This window comes from Nyctibius grandis, chromosome 7 (assembly GCF_013368605.1).
Source record: "Nyctibius grandis isolate bNycGra1 chromosome 7, bNycGra1.pri, whole genome shotgun sequence".
Lineage (NCBI taxonomy): Eukaryota > Metazoa > Chordata > Aves > Nyctibiiformes > Nyctibiidae > Nyctibius > Nyctibius grandis.
This window is the reverse complement of record NC_090664.1, coordinates 36,717,082-36,744,146: the sequence shown is the minus strand read 5'-3', so window position 1 is coordinate 36,744,146 and position 27,065 is coordinate 36,717,082. Positions and strand designations below refer to the sequence as shown.

Genomic DNA, 27,065 nt, shown 5'->3' with positions numbered 1-27,065 from the left:
CTCTAACACTCACCGTGAAGGATGTTATGGCAAACACCAAGCTTTTGCTCCACATAGGAGGACTTCAAGTTCATGTGGAGGCGGGCTGCCCAGGCCCAGCAAAACAGGCTGCTCCTAAGCCTGGCCTAATATTACTGCCTTTGAAGTGAGAGGTTTGAAGCTTGAGTACAGTAAAGTGTTTTCCAGTGGACTCTCCACTGGTTTTGCTCCCTACTTTTTGCTTGTCGTTTCTGCAATAGGCACATTCCATTACAATTAATATTGGGAATGACTGTTTGGCAAGGTGTACATTACCTTCAGTTTCTCCTCACTTTCAGAATTTTTTATACTGCAAAAAGAGACTGTATAGACCCTTCATTAGCTCTTTTTGGTTTGAGGTTTTTTGGAAGAGGAGGGAAGGAGGGGAGACATGACACATTGTATTCCAAGATGACATAGAAACAAATAGTGAAACAAGAAGATGATCAATCTAGTCCTCAAAATTTAAAAAGTAGCTCACTAGCTATGCTCCACATTAAAATTCTTGCCTAAATGAGAATTGTAAAACTACAGGGGAGTAAGGCTGTATGAGGTTTTCCATTTGTTTTATTATTCTGTATCACTTTATGGACTACCATTACATAAAATAAGAGCTTTAAAACAGTTTTCAAACCAATCTCTTGCTGAATCAGGTAGCTGTCACCAATTTCCAAGCTTTATATTGAAAAAGAAAGAAAAATGTCACTGCTCAGAAAAGCATCAAGGTTGATATTAATGACAATGAATGGTATGACTAACAGAATTAAACTGAAGCCTTTTAAAACTCTGGATCCGGTGCTCCCTGAGGTCTGAGTTCCAAGACATCACTTTTTGGATTCTGTAAAGGACTCCTTGTATTGTATTTTCATTTGCTAGAAAATTACACCTAGGATTGTTACATGCAGACCATGGTATTATCAATAAAGTAAAGCTCACCATGCACCGTCTGAACAGTAGGCTTTTTCACTGTAATGTTTCCTGGGAATTACAGTATTAGACTAATGAGATGTGCAAATGTTATATCAACTCAATCTCCAGAGCAATGAGTCACTCCTAAACGCAGAACAGCAATAAAACTAAAAACAGCTTATGTGCCGCTGTATTCTACACCCCATAGGTATAGACCATATGATTTCAATAAAGTAGAACAGATGCAAAAAGGTTCCATAGAAATAAGAAAGATGCATAGATGCAGAAAACACTGTAGCAATGTGTGCTGAATCTGTGCTCAATAACTAAAGAGGCACTAACAATGTTAAAAAGCTGCAGAAACATCAACTGAGAAGAGTCTGACCATTAGATACATGTATGAGCAAAAGAGACTATCCACAGCAACCAACCACAGGCAGCTAAATGAGAAAGCTGGCTCCCTGATGTTCCCCCTGTACTCAGTGGGACTACAATTACCCTCTTCTGGAGAGTAATTCAGAGCAGCAGACTAATTTAGGCAATACAAAGCAACTTCTGGAAGAGATGGTCTGTCTGCATAATCACCAAGCATGCACAGGAATGCTGCTAGCTCGGGTGAGAGCTCAAGTGGCACTTTCTGCCTTGGCTGACGCCAACAGCATCCACTGGAGGCACACCAAATGTGCTAAGCAACAATGAGGGTTGACTTTGTACCAGGTTCTCCTTTTCTCCTAGAAAAGCAAGATAAAAGCAAGAAAAAAAAATATTCTAAAATAGAATAGTACAAATTGTACCCTATCTTCTCATGAAAAAACAGAGAAGTTTGCAAAGTGGATAGTAATTAATAGACACTCTCTTCGATGGTAAGGATGTACCATATAAGGAAGAAGCAATGTTTATCCAAATGCCTCAGTCACCCTCATTTATGGTGCGTAGAGACCTAACAAACAACAGACTGCTAGCAATTGGATAAATCAGTTCTATTCAGAAATCCCTAGTATACTCTATACAGCAAATGGCTGTATAAAGTGTTTGTAGGCACAGTGGGAAAATTTCATTCACCCTAGTATTCTGGGTTTTCTGCTTACAAAGGCTGGGAACTATTCTCTGCATTGATATATTAATTTCATTTCCATTCCTGTCTGTTTCCAGACCTGTCTCATACTGAGCACCTGCTTACCTCCCAATTTCCAATACATTTTTTGTCAAAACACTCTTTCAAAACAGGATTTGATCTCTCCTTTTAGTAGCTGCAGACACCCATGCAAACAAGACAGGTGTGAACCCGTGGGAGGAATGTCCTGCAGCCCCAGGAGAGAATGGTCCAGCCATTGCCCAAACTCAGAACCTTCTGGGAACACACAGCAGGTTGGGTGTCCTTGAGAACTTGTTTACTTCCAGGGAAACGACAATGTAGGGGTGAGGAAAAAGGCAATGGTGCCCACAGACACCTCTGCTTGCCACGGTGCAGGCAGGGTATGATCCAAACCTAGGGGCTTCCCATAGTTTGGGCAAAACCAGAGGGACTAAGGCATCCAGATTCGACAGTTTTTGGCATAGAATCGTTTTGGTTGGAGAAGACCTTTAAGATCGAGTCCAACCATTAACCTAGCACTTGATATGGACTTCAACCACTCTTCAGCCCTGGGCTGTACTGTATGTAGTATACATCCAAGTGACTGCTCCTATGGTCCTCTGAGGCTGAGAAGCAGCATGCCAGCAATGCACAGGCCTCCTGACTGCTGGGCTTACCACCTGGGAACAGAGAGGAGACCTGTCAGGACACAGCACCCAGAGCCTTCCTCTTACAGCAGGCTGAGCAGCCTGTGCAGCCCCTCTGCCCCAGCAAGCCAGCGCGAGCGCGGAGTCTGGTAGCTGCCAGCATTGGTAAATTAATCTTCAGCAGCTCACCCGCTGGCCTGAGGGGTGTATCCTTGCCCCAGTGGCTGGCAAACATTCTCACCAGCCGAGTGCAAAACAGTGAGAAGCACTTTCCCAAGTTGGCATAGATGGTTTTATACACATTTCAGATTTTGGCAGTGTTCTGCTTTGGGGCTTACTTACATAATAAAACCAATGATGTATTTTGAGACATATCCTGTCTTACTGGAAACATAAGGGCTATTGTATTTCCAACTCAAGTGACCATTAAAATACCACTTTCAAAGAAAAATGCAATGATGCATACACAGTTAAACAGACTCAAAAGGAAGGTCCGTTAGTACAAATAAGACAAAGTTAAGGTCCTCTTCCATAGCTGGCAGAACCACATTGGTGAGACCTTTCAAAGAGCCTTATAAAGAGCTCGTAGAGAAAAATCCCTGACTGATACTCCGAGTACGCAGAGAGGTAAATGTTTGCCAGATTAACTGTAAGTTGCAGCTGCTTGACTTCAAGTATGTGTTCTGAAAAAACATGAATAATACTGGTCTTATAAATACAGTGAACTTTTCTAACACAAAAAATAAAATACTGTGTGTGCTGCCAAGAAAGTCTGCCTAGAAACTTTCTGCTTAAGTTTTGTATAAGCTAGGAATAGGATTTCCCCCAAGTCCAATGTCTACCAAATAATCAGGCAATAAGAGGAAGGAATTCAATATCTAAATGAAGAACTCTCCTTTTCCCATGTGTAAATTGATCCAGAATTGTAAGCTGACTGACTGCAAATTTCCCAACGATAGAAAACTAAAACTACCTTGGAAACAGCAGAGTTAATAATTTCATCCAGCCAAGGTCTGTTTCTTCTTGTAAATGGCCTGCAGAACCAATGTAAGTGGCAAGTCTAAACAAGTTAAGTGTTTTACAGCACAAAAATTAGAAAAATGGAGTAGATCAATGCCACCTTCTGAACAACATGCTTCAGTCTTTAGTCAGGAGTGCAGTAAAACCAGATCCAGTTCAGAGCAACCCCAAGAGAACCATCACAGAGGACTGACTGTGGGGGAAGCTGTGCACTTTTGTTCTGCAGAGGTGATAAAAGCATAAATGAAATAAAGATCTGCCAAAACTATAATACTTCAGACTCTACCTGTTCCCATGGATGAACTTTCCCTCTTTCATTTAATCAAGCAAATACTGCAGCAGTGGGTTTCATTATTATTTCATCTCTGTTTCCCCTGGTGATTAATAACTCTGAGCTAAATGCAAGTCATCCATAAGTGCTTCCCCACATCAACAATGAAACATCCATAGTTATAGTTATGAGCAGGAGATGAAATACCAAAGATACAGATTTTTCCGTGTTTCTGAGCTCCATTTGCCATTTCTGGAAGAACTAATAGGACATTCTCCAAAGTAGATAGAGTTCATGCATGCTGGAAATAAGCCCTAGATTTAGCTGACTCTGTGAGAAAGCACAGGGTGTAGCATAACAAAAAGTGCATGAACATTGCATGTCAAAGGAGACCACTGGATTTCCTGAGTATGGTGTAAGGATTTAGCTCTGGACTGACATGACGAATCTTGCCAAGGAAGAAAGCCAGTTTCAGATAGAAAGAAGAATACCAGATGAAATGCCAAATTCTGAAGTTGTGTTAAACTGGATTTCACCATGTTGACTTTCAGGCATATAACGGGGACCAATTAAGCTAGTTCCGAGTCACACTCTGAATAGCAAAAACTTGCAGGAAGGATAAAATGTGATACTGCTGTGTACCCAAGACTGCCAGGAGTTTGATCATTATATACATAGAGATACATAGTTAGATATTTATAGATTCTAATAAAATATGAATAAATTTTATATATATATTATTTTTATATATACATCCATAACAAAAAACCTTTCTACTTAAAATGTTCATGATCAAACTGGAAGTATGTAAGATTTCTAGAACTACCAATGCTGGTAAGTACACAGTCCTGACAGATTCAGAGGAAGTCTCCAGGTTCTAGAGAGATAATTTTAAGTGCAAATGTAACCATAGTGTTTTATTTTGTCACAATGTTTCAAATTGTCTTTGGTCTGAGATGAATGCTATTCACTTTTTTATTCTTTTAGAATGATTAAGTGTTTAAATTAAAACACTTTCTCTTGGTATCATAAAGTAATTATTTATTACATCAGCCTTTGAGATATGGGTCCTTCAAAAAAAAAAAAATGGAAGAAGGCAGGTGGAAATAGGCAGGGTCTATGTAAACTGTCGCAGCAAAATTATAACACATACCCATTGGTCCGAGATGATGACACTCTACAGATACTTGAAGAAAGTTAACTGATTGCCAGAAATAAGGGACAGGGATCTCTGAAACAGCAATCTAAAAGCTAAACTGCAGACAACAAAGGAATTATTTCTTTTTTAAATTTACTACTTCCTTCTAGAAAACTTTGCCAAGTTCCAAGAGGGTAAAAAAAAAAAAAAGTGGCCTGCTAAGGATGTATGAGATAACTATTTAGGAGATATAATACAGGCCATGTATAGAATATGCTTTGCTTCTCAATCCTTTGTTACATTTTTAAGTTGTGGCTTAGATTATTCATTTTCAAGTGTGCCACCAGAGATCCTAGCTATGAGTGGCAATAAAAGAATCCAGCCCCACTGGAAGAAAGATGACATTTCTTGGCTCTTTTTCAAGACAAAGTAACTCACATAATCTGTTCATAGAGTTTCTGCAGGACTTATGATAGTTGTGTCTATTTGACAAGCTACTCAGGCAGATGCAAAAAAACATACAGTTGACCAAAGAGACGAAGAAACACAAAAGTCTACTGGGTTGAGATGAGACCCTTGAGCCAAACTGGAAAAGGTCAAAAAAAAAAAAAAGTGTCTTAATTTGGACTCCTCCTCTAAATTCATCTTCATCACAAGTAGCCTCCTAACAAGACCTGCTGGCTCATGCAGAAGTTCAGGCATTTGTAGACCTGGACCCGAGGGTAACACTTTTCATTACAAGTTACAGTTTCGTGCACACAGGAATCAGATACCTCAAAGTGCAGAGCAGATCCTCTGCCTCTCTCAGTGAAAAACCTGGACCCAGGCCTCTATGAACCCCAAGCTTTGACAACGACCTAGCAATCACACATTTTCTGGACACGTGGAGTTCCCCTGCACAGTTTCCATTCACTAGCACCGCTCCCTTGCCTGCATCTGAGCATGAAAGATTTAGAATTAGCCACCTGGGTTTAAGAAAGGGAATGTTCCATGGTAAACAGAAAACTTTCAATACGTGAGTTTTAATACAGCATTAATAAATCATCTCGCTAGTTTAACTAAGGATTTTAGGAAAGAGATGCAAAGAGAGAAGGCATCAGAGCATCATAAAATGGGTATTAGCAGATTTGCCTCAGAGTAGAGGAAGGGAGAAGGACCTAATTTGTGGCTGACAGGTTGGCACAAGCCCTTCTCACGCCCACTGTCTATCACAAGGACACTCTGGCAGAGTGACTGGCTTCAACTGCCATCGCTAGCCAGGGCTGCATGGCTGAGAGAATACCAAGCATGCACTTTAAAAATGAAATACAGATATAAGGAGTGGTTCAAATAAGAATTGCATACTGCTAATGTGTATAGGTGTTCTTGAAGTTCAAACACTACCTATGGGAGGTAATCCCAAAACTTTTTGCAAAGCTGCTGGCAGAGCATTATAACCTTTAAGCAGTTTCTCTCTTCAAAACCTTCAGCAATATTTCAGCTAACAATGCAAATTCAAGTTATTTTAAATTGCATGCAGTCTAAAATAAATACATATCACACATAGGCTGAACACTGTGCAAAAAAGTTTAAGTACTGGTCCAAGTAGCTTCTTGATTATAAGCAAATAATCAAATAACATTAGAAAAATCTTAAACCTTCCAGAGTTAAGTTGTTTCCATAAAAAAAACACACAGCATACTGTCAATTCTTCCAGACTATCTCCAATGAATCACAGCTTCTTAGGCCTCAAACCGATGCTGTTTCTCTTCCACTTGGTTTGTCATCTCATTTGGAGGCTTTATCTCAGCACCACACTTTATCACCACACTTACTTATTATGTAAGGTGTTGACTCATTTTTTACATTCAGATTTCAAAGTATAGTAACAGCATAGTCAGTCAAATCTATTAATGTGCTTTCATTTCTTTGTCATGTCTGTAACAGCATTTTAAATAGTGCTCACTTTTCTCAGATAATAACAGGAACATGAGGATTTTACAAATTTTACCCTTTGATATTGTCTCCATTTAGCCCGCACCCAGGACTAAACAATAACCAGTTGTTCTATCACCCAAAACCCCTCCCCAACCAAGAAAGGGAATTGGGAAAAGGAGGGAGACTCAGGGGTTGAAATTTAAACAGATTTAATAAAATAAGAAAACCAATATCAATACTAATACAAAAGACACAAAGTTATACTCAGCCCACAGAGTGGTGGCAAGATCCTCCAGAGATCACAACTGTTAAGAAGAGAGGAAAAAGAGGGAAAGGAGAGCAGAACAAAGAACCCCAAATTCCCACCAAGCCTTCTCATTTATAGTGAACCTGATGTTAATGTTACAGAACACACCTGTGGGCCAGCCTGGGTCAGCTGCCCTGGCTTTCACTGCTAATGGCCTTGATCACCATACCACAGCTGGCCACAAATTGAAACAAAATGTAACAGAAAAGTGGTTCTACAAATTATATCCCTGCAAAACCAGGACAGATATCTTAAAAATGCTGATGGAGTTTGAGCAAACATTATTTCTCCTAAGCATGGGAAATTTTATTTTAACATTGTTTTAGCATGTTATTTAACAACACAAGCAGCTTATTTCCATTTCAGTATAAATGGCAGATGATGGATAAATTGTAGCTAATGTTGGGAAGAGATGTGTAAAACCAACTGACTTCTGATTATACTCTATTACTAACCCTGGCAATTTCCTTGGCAATTATTTCAAGGGCAAGGCTGAAATAATCTTCAAACTTTCATTATAAGCACACATTTCCTTGACACTTTACTGTTTTCAAAAGCCGCCTTGAAAAGTAAATAAGGTCAAAGAAGGTGGACGAAGAATGATTTATTTTTCAGAGAGCTATGCATGCAATAACATGTTTTTAGAAAAGTAGTAAGGGGAGATTACTGAATATATACTATAATTTTCATAGTTTGTAGGAAAAATAAACCCAACTAGCCATGCTTCACTGTTTCTACAGGAACAACGGCGCCTGCCTTCAGCTCAGTCGCTCCAAAAGCAGAATCTGATAAGCAGACTTTTGAGAGCCAACTGATCAACCATGGCTTAAAGCTGTATTTCCAACATAAAAGACATAGCATCTCAAGCTAATTCGGCATAAAAGCAGAAGTCTAGTTTTCATCCTGTAACAGCCTTCCCAGACTTCAGAAATATTTTCTGGTTCAATCTGCAAAACAATTGAAAACTCAAAAATACCACTTGGAGACAATAGGAGGAAAGATATCAAAGGCATATATAGATATATTTCTCCCTTTTTCATTTCACCCATCCTTTCCTCTTCCAGCTCCCCACTCGTCTGCAAGAACCAGTTCTCTTTCCTACCCAAGACTTGATTATCCTATGAGTAAACCATCTGATGACAATAATTTATCATATAGGAGACTACAGGTTTATGTGGAGCTTAGAACTAACACTATGCAGCTCAACAGCATTATTAATGACCTCCTTTGGCAGAGGTGGAAGAATTCAGGTATTCTGCAATATCAGATTTAAAGGAAGGGTAGCTTTCCAGTTTTTCATATATCTAAGACTGCTTCAGGTCCTACTATTTTTCAGACCAGTCATATTTGGGAACTAAAATATTATGTGACCATCAGTGAATAAAACACGCACTAATTGTGCTCACACGGATGTCACTCTGCAATTCAATACCGAGAAAAAAAAGCTTTATTGTAAATTCCTTAGAAGATTTACAATTCATTTTAGAAGTGGCAGAGCACTAAGCTTTTCAGTGAACCTGATATTCCAGCAAAGAAAAGTCTGAGTCAGATCACACAAAAAAAGCACCATTCAAATCTACAGGAACATATAATCAGCATTGGAAGTACTGTCTAAACACGTAGCCCAAGAGAAGACAGCTCCCTGCTGCAACTGCCCATAAAACTGGCAACTTCGTGACTACTTGGACAGAAATGGCACTTGTATATGTTGCAACATATCTACTTAGTGAGGTACGACCAAACAGTCCTGAGTTTGAGCAGGAATGTACTGGTAGGGTATTGTGAAAGACAAAAGATACAGAAGATCCCTCCGGCTAATTGCAAAGTATCTCTCTTTACCCCCTGAGCCCTGCAGAGACTAAGAGCAGCAAGGCTCCATACTGGAGAGAAACTTAAGCAGCTTGCTGCACATCAGCCAGCCGGCGGTTAATTTTCCTTGAAACTGCTTGCATTTTGGAGCAGGAGACAACATTTGCTTTACAGAGGACAAAACTGTTCCCTTTTTTTAGGCATTTATTCCCAATCAAAACCATACAGCATAAATGCAAAGCCTGAAAATCAATACAATGTTTAAAATGACAAAAATCACTTCAGATTTACTTTTCCGTAAAAGGAACTAAGTCAGCAGCTATGTTTATGGTGCTTTTACGTATAATTATAAACATGAATTTTGCACGTGACTTAAAACATCTTATTTCTGAAAAAAACCCCACATCTTAGGCCTTTTTAAAAAAATATACAATTCCAATGGACTACTCCATTTAAAAAAATTTTTAAAAAACAACCCTAAACCAAATCTACTCCAACTAAATAGGCCTGTAAGAAAAAGCTGTGAAAATATGCATTTATCTTTGTAAATTATTTCTGACCGTTTTTGCATTAGCTGTATGTCCTGGTTTCATTGGGATTTGGTTTCAGTTTGTGACCAGCCACGGTGATCAAGGCTCTCAGCAGTTAAACCCAGGGCAGCTGACCCAGGCTGGCCCAAGGTGTATTCTATACCATTGACATCAAGTTCACTATAAAAGAGAAGGCCTGCTAGGAAGAGGTAGGGCTCTTCCTCTTCTCCTTGCCTCTCCTCCCTCTCCCTCATTGTGATTCCTGGAGCAACTTGTCAGTTGTTAGATAAGTATAGTTTTGTCTGGTTTGTGTTGTCATTTATATTGATTTCTTCATTTCATTAAATCTGATTAACTTCAACCTACAAGTCTTCCTCCTTTTCCCAATTCCCTTCCTCATTTGGGGAAGGGACATTGGGTGAGAGAAAAACTGTTTATTGTTTAGCCCCGGGTGCGGGCTAAACGTGGACAATGTAATTAGATGTATGCACCAGAACCCTTGTCCCATTGCAGATACTTTGTATGTTGGTGCTTACTATAACTAGAAGACATCTATGATAGCACATAATAAACCTTGCATCTCCCCACAATGTTAAAAACTATTATTTTGAGTGAGACAATGCTGCATACGAGAACCAGAAACCACAGTGAATTTCCTGGGAGAAGCAGGGGACAAAATAAAACAAAACACTTGATTCTCATTCAATCCTATTCCTAATTTTGATCTTAACTGTTTACAACTGTGTAGTTTTTTCTTAGAGCTCCTGCTATACCCCACCCTAAAGACCAGCAAATACAGGCAAGGAGGTTCTTGGTGCAGCTGTAAGGCTTTGAGAGGTTCAGCTCAGGCAAAACACACTCTGATTAGCACAAAACTGCAAGACTGAGACTGCTAGAGAGCAATCGCCAGTCAGGAAGATAATTTGGCCAAGGAGAAAGCCTAAAAACACAGTCAGGCTTAAGCCTTTCTGCTCATTCCCTATGCCATGCACCATGATGGAAGAGTCTCCAACTGTATATTTAGAAAGTTGCAAAGATAATGGTTTACCTCCATCAGTTTGCCTAGCTGCTTAAAAAACCCTCACATCTCTGACTGCCTGAGCAGCCGAGCCCTTGCCTCCACCTCCTCCTCCTCACCAGCATGGAGGCAGCCCTATCACCTGCAGAAATCCCATGTGGCTCAGGGATGCACAAGTCCTGTCGCGCCCTTTGAACTCCCCACTACAAAGGTTCACATCTGACTCTGCCAAACTTGAGTGCAGGCTGTGGTAGTTCCTGAGCGGCTGGAAAGCCCCATTTCTTGTCTTCCCGATAGACCCAGAGGAGAAGCACACAGGCAGGAGGCACACATGAGACAGCAGCAATGGGAATGCCAAAGGAGAAGGTCCAACAGCTGCCACCAGCGGGCTGCCATCTCCCACCTCAGGGCTCGCATCTCTCCCGTCCCCTTGCAGGAGGCCACATGTGTCCTCTCAGACACCTCACAACACCCACCCATCATCTTAGCAAGCTCAAAAGCAATGCTGGCAATCATCCCAGCAGCCATCAGATATAAGCCCCATCTTCAAAATTTCCACTGCTGCTTGGAAAAGGATGTGTTGACTTCAGCTGCACGCAAAGTAACAAACATCTATGCCCATTCAAGGCTATAAAGAAGGCTTCTATCCTTCAGTTTTTAATAAAGTAGTATATTTAGTCGCTCCCCCCTGTAATTTTCTCACACCCTGCTAAAAGAAGAGTAAATGGACATGTAAGAAGAGCTTTATGATGTTTTCCCTGTTTGTTTTGGTTAGCGGGTGTGTGGGTTTTTTTAAAACACATGGCATCATTTTGATTTCTATTCTTAGAAACCATCTGAGACAAAAAAAGGGCCCATGAAAGAACTGAAGTCCGCAAATGAACTTCCTTTCCGCTGGGTTTTTCTCAGCCACCTCCCCTCCAGTCATGTATGCCAAAATCCCATGCTTTATAGGGGCATCTGTTCTATTCTCTCCAGGCCAAAAAAGGAGACTTTTCAAACCCTTACTACAGCTGAGGAAATCTATAGCCCAATGAGCCTAATGTGATTTTCCCATGCCTACGGAGCCTTAAGGGCAGCTCCACAACTACCATCAGAAGGGACAGTCCCTTTCTCCCTCCACCCTTCCTTCCTCCAGCCACACACTCTCAATCCAGACCCCTTCTAAAAGCTGCCTTCTTCCCAATCCCTAACTGGTTTTTACCAGATGACTGAGGAACTGTGATACCAGCCATGAATGAAACTCTACATCAACAGCTGAACTGACATATTCTTATGAAACCCTACACTGCTCTAAGTGCTTCACCCACTCCTCCGCAGTAAACTTGGTATACTTCATATGACAAGAAATACATAAAAAATAGTCGCTTTCCCACACTAGTACAACTCCTAGGGACATCATCTAATTTATGTTAGCTCCCGCTAACACCACAACACAGCAGTACAGACATCATACTCCATGTACCAACCTCACTGTAACATGGCTTTATCCAAGTGCAATACATTTCCTTCAAAAACTTATAATTTACAGTGAAAAACATAGGATATCACAATTCCACCAAATTAAAAACCCATGAAATAACGGTTTTAATGTGTTTCAAATAAGCAGGTGTTCTAGTATGTATCACTTGCATAAGGCTTCAATGCAACCACAATAGCAAGCACATGCCACAAGCATCACTGCTGTGGCTTTCAATGAAATCAGCAGAATCAGACCAGAAGAAACCTGAACCTAACAAAAATATGCCCAGACATTAGCATCGGAAATAAAAGATGAGAAAATCAAGCCAAATTTTCATGTATTACAATCGGTGTTTGCACAATACTTCTAAAAATTTCTGACATACCTCATTTTGTTTTGTTTAAAAGCTAAAGGCAAGTCAAAAGCTCCTTTCTTCTCTACAAGCCAAACATGTCTCATAATTAGAGGCACACAAAGAATGTAAGAATATATTAATTTGCAAATGTGCTTTTTTTTTTTTCATTATTTATTTAGATTTTCTGGCTAGCCATAATCTTGTTCACACATAGTCTTCAAGATGCAGTAACAGTCTTAGCAGAGAAAGCATAAGACTGTTAGTACTGGGCATTAAGACCAAAGCTAATATCTGTGCCCACTCTATACCAGCCCTTCGTGGCTCAGCCTGTAAATGCATTGCCTCACTGGCAGGCTGCGTGTATGAGCTGAATACATAAGCTTTTCCCCTCATGAAAAGGAAAAAAATCAAAGCTAAGCTCTGTATCTGGAAAAAAAAAAAAGCAATTAAAAGAAGAGGAATAGATTTCTGACATGGCCCAGTACTCTGGTGAATTCAGGATTAAGAGGCATGTTTATGAGAAAAACTAAGTCAATATTTTCAAATAATTTTTTAGTGCAAATCTTAGTTTTACCATTCATAAAATTCAATAGGTAATTACACAGTTAGGCAGAGGTCCTTAGAGGAAAGTAGAAGAATAATGAATTCCCTACATAATTATTTATAGCTGTGTTTTTGCGTGAACACAGTGTAACAGGCATCAAGCCAATATTTAAAGGCAAAAGCCCCAGATTTGTAAACCCTTAAATATTTCAGTAAGCAAGTCCATAGTCTACAGTCTGTTTCACAATATCTAATATGCGTTTGCAATACGTAAAAATCCTAACAACTTAGGTTGCCTCTGTGATTAATCATTAGGATTTAAAACAAAACCTCGACAAAGACAGGTCCAGAAGTGCAACCACAAAATATGTAATGCTATCAGAACATGCATTTTGCTTAAAATAAAGTTTCTGGGAAGTGCCATAGTGTTGTCTGCAAAATATTTTGTCTGATCTGAGTTTTGAAAAAAACCCTTGGGAACAAAATCACTACCATGCATCAGTCAAAATGGCAGCAAGTAGAGATCAGATCCAATTCAGTCTTTCATAGCTAACCCTAAGAACAAGCAGCTTATCACTCCAAAGCTCAAAAAAGATGATGAAAACTGTAAAACACAATGTTCTTTAGCTCCCTGAAGACAACTAATTAAAGTCAGTTAGGAGCTGATTGGTGTGCAATGATGCTTTTGCTTTTCAAATACATTGCTTCATTGCCAATACAACTTCACAACACAACAGAGGGAAAAAAAATTCTTCCCTCTCCTGCTACTGAAAAGTCAAGCAGTAGCTGTTGACAAGTGAAAAGAAGGCCAAGCTGTTGTCATTTTTTTAAGCTCCAATATAATCAATAATATTCTGGAGACAAAACTAAACAATTTTTTGTCACAAACAAGTAGAACAGGATCCAAAACATTCTCCTAAAATCTCATAGGTTTTACAGTGTCACAAGTGAAAAACAGAAATAAAACCCTATAGCAATAGATAAAATTCACAGCAGAGAAGAGGTTTAACTGGATTGAAAAGAATGGTTTTTTAAATTTGTATTTTATATATATATAATTGCTCTTGTTTCAGTTTAATGCTTCTTTTATAGACATTAGAAACAATACTGGATAGATTGCTCTGCTCTATTTCAGCACTCTGAAAAACAGATTTAAATGGAAACATCATTGTGCACAGGGCTGTGCAGAGTGCGTTTCATTCTCCTTATACTACAGCAGGAATTTTCAAGCAACTTGAATAAAATGTTACTTTGTTCTCTCTCATTCAAATAAAACTAAGTTGGCATTATTTTTACTACTGTAGCATTTGGTATGCATTGCAGGAAACTTGCCAGGTACATACTGGAGCCAGAGGTGCATATGTCCTTAAGGAAATAGCAAAATGCAGACACAATAAAGCTTTGTCATAGTAATAGATACTAACTCCCTCCCTCCTGCAGCAGCTTTAACTTAAATGGCCAAGCAGCTCTGTGGATTCAAAAGACTGAATCCTATACCCTTGCTCTTGCACAATACCTCCACTGCCTTCCAGATGCATAACATTTCTTTAGGAGTAGACATGTTTCTTCTTTTATGCAGCACCAATATATTTCTGTGTTAGGAAACGTCCACTTCCCATTGATGCTTACGACAAGAACCTGCACGCCTCTCACAGCTCTCCCAGTTTAAGGACAGGCCAGCTAAATATGATGCAAAAGCACCTTCCAAACATTCTTTCTTCTTTATGAGGAACGTAGGCAGACCTTAGCAATGAATGTCCAGGACAATCCCAGGATTCTTTCTTGACTGCAGAAGGGAGTACTTGTATAGATGCACATAAAAGGTGCAGGATAAGTTAAGAAGTAAATGTGAAAGGAGACAGGAAGCGAGGGGGCAAAAAAGGAAGTCGGAGGCAAAAAAGGCAGCTATAGGCATCATAAGCGTTGCTGAAAGAAACAGGTTGTGTGTATCCCACGTCTGGATCAAAACTGCTGTCAAAAAAAACCCACAAACCCCTTTCCAAGCAAAAATTGACTTCCTGGTTTTAAAACAGCACTAAAATAAAATAACAGAAAATAAACAGGTACATCATTGATTCTACTGGGTTTGGATTCATTTGTCCACTCTGCTTTTCTGCAGCTTTCACCTGTCTCAGGAGAAACACCAAATTCTTGGAGTCACTTTTTCTCCTGCAAATAAATCTTATGGCAAAATAATTATGTTCATTTATACCATGTAAAATACTGTCCAAGAAAGACAGAGACAAGCAATATGCAGCACTGAGGTAGTTCCTGGGAAGGGCACGGCAGCTGAGCCAGCAGAAACCGACTGCATCTATTCTGTTTAATATCTGGGGCACTGGGCACCCTGGTCACGCTGGTGGCAATTCTTCCTTAGTGCAGGAGAAAACCAAGCTTTCCCAGGCGGAGAATCAGAGCAGGAAAGCCTGCTGAAGATGCAGTCCAAGCTCTGAAATAAACCTCTCAGCAGCAACTGTGAAGAGACACTTCTCTCATACAGCTGCTACAACTCGAACAGTTCTGCCTGTACATTACTAACGAGGAATGTTTTGTGATGATTTTCCTTTTTTAAAATAATTTTGGACAATGTCACATAACATATATTTATCCATTAACATTCCTTTATTATCGTCAGTGACAATGCCGTTTCAAAACTCAGTTTTGCTTCAGCAATCTATTAAATCTCTGTTTTTCACAGAAGCCTATTTTCCTTTCGGTCATTTGTATTATATCACTTGAGTAACTACAAATTTGTATTTATCTCAGGGAAATATGTAAATCTCTTCTGTAAAAATCTACACTTGAGGTAGTCACACTCTATGCGCCCTTTAGAGCCCTGGCAAAGATATAGACACTTTTAAACTGTAGCTCATCAACCCTGTTTTATATGTCTGTTTTGAAGATTTGATAAATCATGCCCCACAGTCTATAGAGCCAACCAGATCTCCACTCACTACAGGAGTCCATCTCAACATCTGTATGTAGTTTGATGATCCACCTCCTTGTACTACATCCTCTTTGCCCTGCTCCCCCTCATTACAGCAAGGAGCAATACTTGAGACCAACTTCACACTTCATTTAGGTAAACAAGAAAGGCAAAGAACCATCTGCAGCCAGTGTAAAATAAACACTCATATTCTGCTAAAAATGTTCCGGGCTGAATTCAACATCCACGAGGAGCTAAGGAAAACAGCAACACAGATTTCCTTACAAAGATTCCTTGGAACTGGGAGATCCTGTTGCAGCTCTCAAACACTACTTGGACTGCTTTTTTCAGAGTATTTTTAAACAGGACAAAATGTCACAAATAAGTAATTTATTGAACCAGGGTTTCCACCCTTATATTGTTTACAGCCACTAAAAACCACTCATGATCAATTAATATTTCACACCTATGTCCAACAGACACTGAAATGTAATAGGGGGCCTGATTTTATCAGACCCACAGCCTATCACAAAACCTGCTAGCATGATCAGAGCAGGACAAAGTAGAAGAATTCTGCAAGCAGATGTGTACTGATACAACCAATGCAACAGCAGTGGAGCCATTAAATGTTTTGAGATGAAGGAACATGCAAGATAAGCCAGTAGAGAAGGAGGTCTGGTGCCTGCTTATGGCAAAATCAAAAATTCTGCAATGAAACCTCCTGAATTTCAGAACCCCTCCAAAAAAGATAGCAAAGTCTGCATTTGCAAAACCATGGCTTAAATCAGCAGGACACGAAGAACTGTATTTCAGACTCTGCACAGGCATAGTCACTGTGATGCTCTTGGTACCCTTCATGCTCCCTAAGTTGTTGTCAACCACAAGCACATCGAAACACACTTTCCTTCCACAAAAGGACAGCTTCAGTAGCACCATTCTGCAGCCAAAGACCACACTGGGCTCTGGATACCCTTCCCTGCATTTTTTATCACCTCTGTTGGCCAGATTGAGCTGTCCTCCAAGCACCCACACAGGTCTGGGATCCCCATGAGGTTACACTTGGGTCTCTCCCTCTGACGGAGGGACACATAAGCACATGTAATGGAAGCCTATGGCACCGCTCCATCCTCTACAGGCCTTTCAGCATCAGTGCGATGGGGACAAGTGCTGCCAGGGATTTCCCCTCCAACCCACGCCTTAAAATAACACTGGGATGTGTGAGGAAAACATCTGCCTCACACAGCACTATTTTAAGCAGGAAAACCCTGAGTATTAGTAGGGTTTTGATGCTTTCTCCTAAATGTTGCCACTTTAGGTGCTCCCATCAGACTCCACCTCCTCCTCCAGCTTTAATCACCTAACAGCATTAGAGTAACAAAAATAATGAAAACTACTATACATGGAAATGGATGAGAAATGAAAAAGTATTTTTCTGCCAAGATCAAAACAATAGCAACCAAATATTTTTCATTGTGTCGGCAAAGACTTCTGCTATTTCTCAGGCTACAGTATCACTCTTTGATTTGACAATTTTCCAAAAAAAAAATTACTTGAACATTAACATCAGCGGCAGCCAGTCTTTTACAAGCTGAAAAACACATACCTGGCGTACGAAACTGTTAGAGGTAGTGTCAGAAGACGTACTCCCATCTGATCCTTTAAATCGGTTTTTTCTTCTTGCCCCTTTACCATAAGACTGTGAAAAAAAAAGATTAGAGGAACAGCATTAGTTTGTGTTGCACAGAAAGCTTTCAGTAGAAGCATCACCAAAGTCTCCTGGGCTAGCAGGGATTCAGATGATCAGCTTCATGCCAATTAATAAGCGCATATTCAGTAAGTAACTGATGGGACAACATGCGCGAGTGCTCACAAACACAACTAGGCTTGGCCAGTTGAGCCCTGGATGTTCTGGGGTTTTTTCACGTTCAGGTTTGGAGAAGCATTTATAGACTTGTATAGTTGTACTATTATTCACCCAAGTCACAATGATTAAAAAGTACAGTTTATTTTGCAGCTAGTTTAAATAAATAAGCTACAAAAGGAGATAGTGGAGCAGTCTCCAGCACATCACAGCTATGAGCCAAGTCAGCTGAGGGAACATTAAACAGCAAGAAGTGACCAACAACTTTTTGATTCAGATACAATCTTACAACTGAGGAAGAATTTATAATAACTTTTTTTTAAAGTTGAAGTAAGAAAAAGCAGTATAACAATAAAAAAGGACTAAACATGTAACTGGAAAAGTGATAATATGTAACTAAAAAGCAAGGCATCGTTCTTATCTATTAGGAAATCAAAAAGACACCAGGAGAAAGCAATGGCTGGCTGAATCAAAAATTATTAAACTATGGTTTAGAAACACAGCAAATGGCCCAACCCCTTCAAAAAAAGCTATTTGTTCTGTGCAATGAATATGAACCATCAAAAAACATGAAAGAGTTTAAAACTATGCTATTTGCAACCACTCGTTTTTGTAGTAATTGTAAACTGTGCCATGACACCACCTCAGGCCCTTCCCAGGGCACATCTCCCAGGTATAGCAAAATCTCACAGATTTGTTCTGCACAACTACGTTAAGAGACAGCTCTTCCTATCTAGTCACTTTGCTTAAATTCATCTAAACTTACACCAAAATCATGTCTTGACTACTTCAAACATTATTTTCCTTGAGGTTGATAAACGCAATTTGTTTCCTTACTCATCATGCTGCTGTAAATGTCATTTTACTAATCCATCTCTCTGGATCATGTCTCCTGTCTTTAAATACCTCCCACAGTTCCCTGCAATAAACAGGGTCTCTGTCTTCTCTTTCAAGGTCTGCCTTGGCCTCTTCCCGATCTTAGCTCTCATCTTGCATTCAGCACTGAACTTTCGAGTTCCACAATAACTCAGGGGAAAAAAAAGGCAACACAAAACCAAACACCAGGCTCCATCACCTACATGCTAAATTTTCAGATAGTAATTTCATATCCTCCCCCATACTATCTTACAATCCTTCTCCCAAGAATAAAAATTCCTTTACAGAAATCTTATTGTTCTCCTTAAAGTACACAACAACAACAAACCCTCTCGATAGTACGATACTGGCGTGCTGGTATCTCAAAATATTACAATAACAAATTATATTATTTATCCACTATTATTTCCTAGGATTCCAAGTCCATGCATCTGCATCCTGCTGTTGACTTTGGCCATAAGCTGCTGTCGGTCCTGGGTTTAGGCAGGACGAGAAAATTATGACTAGCTTATTGGAGAATGTGGCTGTGCACGTGTTAAAACACAACACTCCTGACAACCTGGCCCTGATACAACAAACCCCGGGGTAAAACTCTGCCTGGGTGCATAAAGCATGTCTTTCTCTGGGCTTGGGCAATCTTGAGAGCACCACGCTGAGCTTTGGGTGTTGGTCCCCTCGGTTCTCATGGTAGGGAAGGGTGGGCTCCAGCACAGACTCGGAGGTGCACTTAAAATATCATACTGGCAGATTTTTAAGATCACGACTTTGAAATCTGAGCTGTAGCTCTTAGCAGTAACACATATGGTAAGTATGATGAAATATTTTGCCATCTAAGAGTAATTGAGGAGGACGACAGATAGCCACTGCTAACTTCAGATCATTTGTCAGATTGACAAATCCAGGTAACTTGCCACCACGAGATGCAAGAGAACGATCTCAAGCTGTATCCAGACCATAAGCATTGATTTTGGGCAAGTTCGGAGCACTGGTTGAAATCTAATATTATACCAATCTTTTAGAAAGAATGACTCAAGTAACAATAGATCTGTCAGCCTGACCCTGATTCTCAGCACAAATAATTTATACCTGTTATGTCACTGAACTAACAATGACTTATGAGAAAATCAATTATTTTCCCCCAAAATATAGATTTATGGGAAAGATATTTTGACAAATTCATATGATTTTAACAAAACTGTTAAAAGCCATACTACACATGTTGGTTAGGCCATAACTATATAAAAATCAGCACTCTACACATTATGGGGATGAAAATAGGACTTTCTGATGCGTCTAGAACTGTAACCCAGTAGGTCACAAAAATGTAAAAATTAAAATTGAATGAGGAATGACTTTATATGGTTGCATTTCTAAAAGGGATCTTTGATAACAGAAGAACTTTTTGATAATAGAAAGGTCTTCATAGATCTATAAGAATAAAAAGTAGATCGGAACCACCATTACCAGCAAATTATTCAAAACATTTTCCAGTTACTGTTAGAACAGGCAGTTCTATCAGAACCATCTTTTTCCACCCAATATAATATAATATTCCATCTAATATAATATAATATTAAGGTACCTAAAATACAGAAAAAGTATCTTTGACATCAGTAGTCTTCAAATAAAACAATAGCTTTAAATCAAAATTTACCTCTTAAAATGGTTCTTATTGAGGTAACTCACTGTAGTTACCCGACAACATTCTGACCCTCTTTTCTCCAATTTTTGTGGAAGAATATGGAAATATACTTACAAAAAAATAAAGAATTCATAACATTCACATAGCAACTCAAAAATATAAAGCATCTACATAAAGAGCACACTAAGCAATTTCATAAATAATGTACAGTATAGTATTGTGTAATCCCTAAGGAGATACTAGGAAAAATGTACACATATTCTCTTTCACAGTCACATTTTCTGTATTTGTACCCAGTTTCTTCAATATTTATTTTATGTACAGAATCATAGTGTTCACTTTTATAACACAAAAAATTACTACAAAGGCAAAAGAGGGACTGTTTTTTGCTGAGGATAAAACAAACAAGAGCAGAATAAAAACGCATTACAAGCACAGATAAAATGCACACTTCTCTACCTGCGTAGCAACAACTAAAAGCATTTATTTCAGGCAACATCACACAGCAAATGCAGCTCAGACTGAAACTCACCTTGATTTTTCAGTTTTGGGGGTTTTTTTTTGGTGCACAGCAGCACACACTTTTTTCTTCTAGTCTTATATAGTGGAAATTATTCAGGAGCACAAGCTAAATACTAACTTTAAACACAAAAACACAGTTGAGATGATGGCAGGCCATGTCTTGGCTACACAGTATAGGGAAAGTCAGTTTTACAGCTGTTTCCATGCACAGAACGATTCTGAATCAGGGGAAAGGGGGACAATTTTGGCATATGGGAAGAGCGGCATTTAATAACTATTCTCATTATTTTAAAGGATGCTAAGCTGGGATTACATTTGTGTTCCAGGCCTTTCAAGCTTATTCCCACAGTCAGAAATGTTTGAAACTTTCTTCTAAAAATGAGATAAGTCTTCCATAAACAAAACAGATTCTTACATATTTTAAAAAATGATTAACTATCTCTGTCATGTGGAGAATCATGAATACTCATCCTGTCATATTCATTATGTTTTGCTTCTTTGAGTGTATTTTTTCCATAAGAGCTTAATGCGAGAACAAGACCTTTGTACAAAAAAAAATAATCTACCAGTTACTTTCAATTCTGGGAAAAAAAAAAAAAGAAATTTTTTTAACAATGAACCCAATATGTTACTATGATTTTCATATTAAAATTAGCTGCCTTATCTGTGTTCTGTGCAGCAGCTGGCTGCAATTGGGTAGCTAAAAATAAAGGCCTGAATCACGATGTACGGACATTGGCCAGTAAAAGCAGCAACACGGGGCAGTCGTTCTTAACCTGTACAGTAGCTGTACCTAACAGAACAACCATAGGGGACCAAGTGTCTCTGCACCCCAGTATACGGTGCCCAATGGTAACAATCTCAAAACCCAGCATAACCGGCTGCCTATGGCATACCATCGCTTGCCCCAGCTAATTTTAATACAACCAACTCCAGCCCTGCGAACAAGCCTGTTTATATAAAAAGTTTGCAGACAGGAACGTTCTCATTGGATTTCAGCAGAACATCTTACACAAACAAAGTTATGTATACATGTAAGTGTTTACAAGATCAAAACTGTAGTTTGGTTTATTAGTCAGATGTGTGAAGTTCTTTTAAAATTGGCTGAGTTGCCAGAGATGAGAAACACAACACAGGCATTTATGTTCTACAGCTTCTTAAAATACCTGGCAGACAATGTGAAACCTTAAAAAAAAAAAAAAAAACAAAACCAAAAAAACAAAACAAAACCAAAAAAACAAAACAAAACAAAAAAACAAAACAAAACAAAACAAACCCTACCAAAGTAATCTTGTAAAACTATTTCATCAACAAAGTCTTAATAAAGCAAAGAAAGACTCCGCCTCCCAACTCTGACATGAAAGTACATTGTGCAACCTTTATTCAACTCATGTAATCAAACAAAATATGGGAATGATATGAAGCACTAGAGGCATGCATAGCAGTCTCCTGATAATTAACAGTTTCATATACAATTACTCATTGTGACAAACAGCTGAGATCAATGTTGCTCAGTGAAACCCTTTAATTTTGATGAGGTTCTGCCTCAACACATGAAAAGCATGCATCCGTAACATTTAATCCTCTAACACGCATGACAAGCAGAAGGCATGGCTTATCTCTGCAGGCAAAATACTATAATCTGGAAGAGGAAATATAAAACATTTAAAATGACCGGCTATCTACAACCAGGGAACTGATCTTCAGTGAGAATCTTAAAATGCTCTTCACCAGTAATCACTCCAACGGTATTTTATCACAGAATGGTTCAGGTTGGAAGGGACCTCTGGAGATTATCTAGTCCAACCCTCTGCCAAAGCAGGTTCCCCTAGAGCACGTTGCACAGGGTCGCGTCCAGGAGGGTTTTTAATATCTCCAGAGAAGGAGACTCCATAACCTCCCTGGGCAGCCTGTTCCAGTGCTCTGTCACCCTCAAAAGTAAAGAAGTTTTTTCTCATGTTCAGATGAAACTTCCCATGTTTCAGTTTGTGCCCGTTGCCCCTTGTCCTGTTGCTGAACACCACTGAGAAGAGCCTGGCCTCATCCTCTTGACACCTGCCCCTAAGGTATTTGTAAGTATTTATAAGATCTCCCCTCAGTCTCTCTTCTCCATACTAAACAGACCCAGCTCTCTCAGCCTTTCCTCATAAGAGAGATGCTCCAGTCCTCTGATCATCTTCATAACCCTCCGCTGGACTCTCTCCAGTAGTTCCCTTATCTTTCTTGAACTGGGGGGCCCAGAACTGGAAATATGTCAAAGCAGAGGTGAAGACTATACACAGCATGAGCCTGAACCTTTACTGATTATAAAAGGTAAAATAGCACCAGTTATTGAGACTGATGGCAGGTGGCAAAGATAAACCCTTAAAAACTCGCCTACTGGTCTTATTCAAAGAATGAAGGAACGGTGCAGAAGCTTTAGGCAGCAGAGTCACTGATGTCAAGTCGGGTCTCGAAACAAAGACGCAAAAAGGAATTGGAGAGAACAAAACCAGAAAAACAAAAATTTAGAGCTGGAATGAAGCTTACACAATCTCAGATGAACAAAACACCAATTACAAGGATCAAAAGAATACCTAAAGGTAAAGAGAGACCCCTTGAAGGATTAGAGAATTTCTAGAAAAGTCAGAAATGAAAGAGTGCACTAAGCATTTTTCCTTCCCATGCAAAAGCTTTGAAAGATATTTAAAAATGCCCATGTCCCGGACAAAGAATGGCATGCCAGGACAGTGCAGAACACGCACATCCAGCTCTATCCACCTCTTAGAAGGACAAGCCATTGTCACTTTAATCAATTCCTTACAGCAAGGCAACAGAATGTTCCTGTAGGTCAGACCTCCTGAGCCCTCTCTGATCAATGGCCAGGCTTGCCACCAGTCAGAAATTATACCCTCCAGCTACTGGGTGGTATAGCCTCCAGCATCGGCTGCGTAACTGTAAACTCCCACACTCACACTCAAACAACACAAACTGCACATCTTTGGATATAAAGGGTCAGCTACAGAAAGAGACATGAATATTTCTGTCCTTTGCACCACAAGTCACACTAATCTCATAAAGCAGGGGAGGTCAGCTTTCTGACAGTACAGCCAAGGGCTGGAAGATGTACACAGACCTTGGTGACGAGCTCCCCAGCACTCCACAGCTCTATTCCACAACTGGAATGGGGGCAACAGAGCAATGTTGGACATAGCAATATATCCTGGCTTGCCTCTGTCTCAGGGCCAGGGTTTCAGGTCATCCTACACAGTCAACATCAGTGCAGTCCTGTGACAGGCACTCAGCCCTGAGACATACCTCCAGCGAAGAGGTTGCCTGAGGAGCACAGACTCATGTCCCTATAGCAGAGAAGAATCCCAAGGTTAGGTCTAAAAACCTGGATTTCTTCAATAAAACAACATTTGTTATCAGGACACAACTCAGAAAATACAAGGCTTCCCTTCAGGAATCCTATCAAATTGAGGCTCTCCATATACAGTCATCGAGTTCATGCAAGCTGCAGTGAAGAGTCTGCTAAGTCCATTCCACAGTCCTTTTATAAAATCCTGCAGCTACACCAAAAAAAATTCATCCAAACAAACAAACAAAAAACCTCCACAAATAATCTATTTATCCAAACTTGCATCCATAATCGAAAAACAAGTATGTGACAGATGCTCCTTTTTCCCTCCATAAAAAAGAAAATCCATTTCTGCTGAGAAATTTGTGACAGGGTTAAATCTTTGATGCTCTTTTCTGCTGGCCTGCGATAAAGCCTTGCCAATACTGCAGCTAGAAATAGCCCAATTCTCACCAGTTCCTACACTTCTAAGCCATCTCCCAGTGCTCTCACCCTGGCCTCAGACCAGGTCACCTGGCAGCTTCCACCCGCCAGACAAGAAGTAGGGGACTTGGCCTGCTCTCCTCCTCCCCAGTGACTTGGGAACCCACCTCGGTGCAAATCTGCTGCACATCTCCCTGTAACACCAGTGATGAAGATGTCTGCTCCCAACTCAGCAAGACAGGAGTACCCAACAGCAGGTGGTGTTGAAGCTCATGCCCAAACCCCACTGTGCCTCCCACAGCCTTTTAAGATTGGCAACTGCAGTTATAGGCCACGTGCCCGCTCCTCCCCACCTGCTCTCCATGGATTTCTGTCTTTTTCTTACACAAGCAAACAGAAAAAGAGATCTGACTCCCTGACAGAAAGATATTTGCAGGGAGCAAGAGCCAACTATGGGGAAGCTTTCCTCTGCTAAGGGTCTGCTGCCCCGCCGAGAGAGACTAAGGCAAGCCCTTGGAGTACAGGGAGGGTGATTTTGGTTGCTTTGTGCTATTTTGAAACTCTTCTATCCCGGCACAGGAAAGAACTGAGTAAAAGAAGCAGAAGAAAAGTAACTGAGACTCTAGAGAAGCCAGCCTTGGAAGAGTACAGGAACTTTTCATCCATAACGATTTGAAATTATAAACCTAGAGACAAAACAAGACAAAAACAGAGATTGCCTGTAGAAGATGGTTACCAGATACACAAATAAGTTAGGACTGAAACTGTTGAATTATTTCAGAGGGATTTTACACTTGAGGAAAATGTAAAAAACAATTACTATAGCCCATATATGCTGATGATGTGCTATACTCAAGTGGCAAATAAATGTCTCTGGAAGGCATGAGCATGCAAGATCACCTATTACTGACAGAGTTCAGAACAATGCAAAATAAACCCGAAGAGCAGAGGAGACTCATCAGAAAAGTAACAGCTGAAACCTAAAGGGCCTTCTTCTGTGAATCACAGAATCACAGAATCAACCAGGCTGGAAGAGACCTCAGGGATCATCGAGTCCAACCGTTGCCCTTGCACCACCATGTCAACTAGACCATGGCACTAAGTGCCATGTCCAGTCTTTTCTTAAACACATCCAGAGATGGTGACTCCACCACCTCCCTGGGCAGCCCATTCCAATGTCTAATAACCCTTTCTGTAAAGAAATTCTTCCTGATGTCCAACATGAACCTCCCCTGGTGAAGCTTGAGGCTATGTCCTCTTGTCCTATCACTAGTTGCCCGGGAGAAGAGGCCGACTCCCACTTCACTACAACCTCCCTTCAGGTAGTTGTAGACTGCAATAAGGTCACCTCTGAGCCTCCTCTTCTCCAGACTAAACAACCCCAGCTCCCTCAGCCGTTCCTCGTAGGTCAGACCCTCCAGACCCTGCACCAGCTTGGTCGCCCTCCTCTGGACTCGCTCCAACACCTCAACATCTTTCTTGAAGTGCGGGGCCCGGAACTGAACACAGTACTCAAGATGCAGCCTCACCAGTGCCGAGTAGAGAGGGACGATCACTTCCCTAGACGGGCTGGCTAGAAGGACTATTAAAAATTACTTTTGTCAGTAAGGAATACAACACTGAAAGGAAGTTACCACATCAGGAGAGAAAACACTACCTCTTGCGGAGGACCCTGAGAAAGTCCAATGAATGGAGTTGCATTTCATCTCTTCTTCATTTGTATATACTCCACTGAGCTGCTGCTACATTGGATCTGGCTTCTAGGGATGCTGAGCAAAACCTTCCATGCCTCTATAACAAATGGTTATTGTTATTATTTAAGTAAGCAAAGGGATATAAATTTTGTTTGTTTATCACTTACAAAGTATTCTTGCAAGTCAGTACTGGGAAATACGCTGTTGCAAAATGTTTATTTGAAGAATAGGTAAACACAGTATGAATTACGATAAATCAACTCAGCTGAAAGAGAGCAGCAGAGGGCAGTCTGATTAATCTGCTGAGAATAAATCGCTGGCTATTCTTTCCATTCCTCATTACCACAAGACAGGCAGTGAAGGGGTGGTGCTGTGCAACTGAGAAGATAGCTGGAGATCCAGGAAGAACAACAGTCAGTGCTAGGGCCAAATAACTAACCTGATATTCTGGAGTTACCACATGCACATTACTCTAAAATTCACATTAACATCAATTGCAGTAAATGCAGAAGGAAAACTGAACAAGCCTGTCCCTAACCCCATGCTGGCAGTTTACCTTCAGCAATGCAACCTGCGCAGCTGGAGCCAAGTGCTGCTGGGATGATGAAGCCTTTAGACTTGGGAGGAGGAAGCACTTAACAGTATCAGGGCACAGAGGAAATCATAACGCAAGTGAAAGAGCTGAAGAAAACAATCAAGTAGAGAATTGTTTTCATTTAAAAGGTGTCAGGTTGCTAGGACTTGCACTGACAGATGATGCAT

At 40.2% G+C, this 27,065-nt stretch overlaps 1 protein-coding gene across 3 annotated transcripts in view; it reads right to left on the bottom strand.

Annotated features, from left to right (window-relative positions):
* Window positions 1-27,065, bottom strand: part of CACNB2 (calcium voltage-gated channel auxiliary subunit beta 2) — a 278,037-nt gene that overhangs the window by 247,666 nt on the left and 3,306 nt on the right. For all 3 annotated transcript variants that reach the window (XM_068404461.1, XM_068404463.1, XM_068404464.1), the window contains exon 2: window positions 17,549-17,641. In XM_068404461.1, coding sequence (XP_068260562.1) covers window positions 17,549-17,641 — 93 coding nt within the window. The remainder of the gene's footprint in view (window positions 1-17,548; window positions 17,642-27,065) is intronic.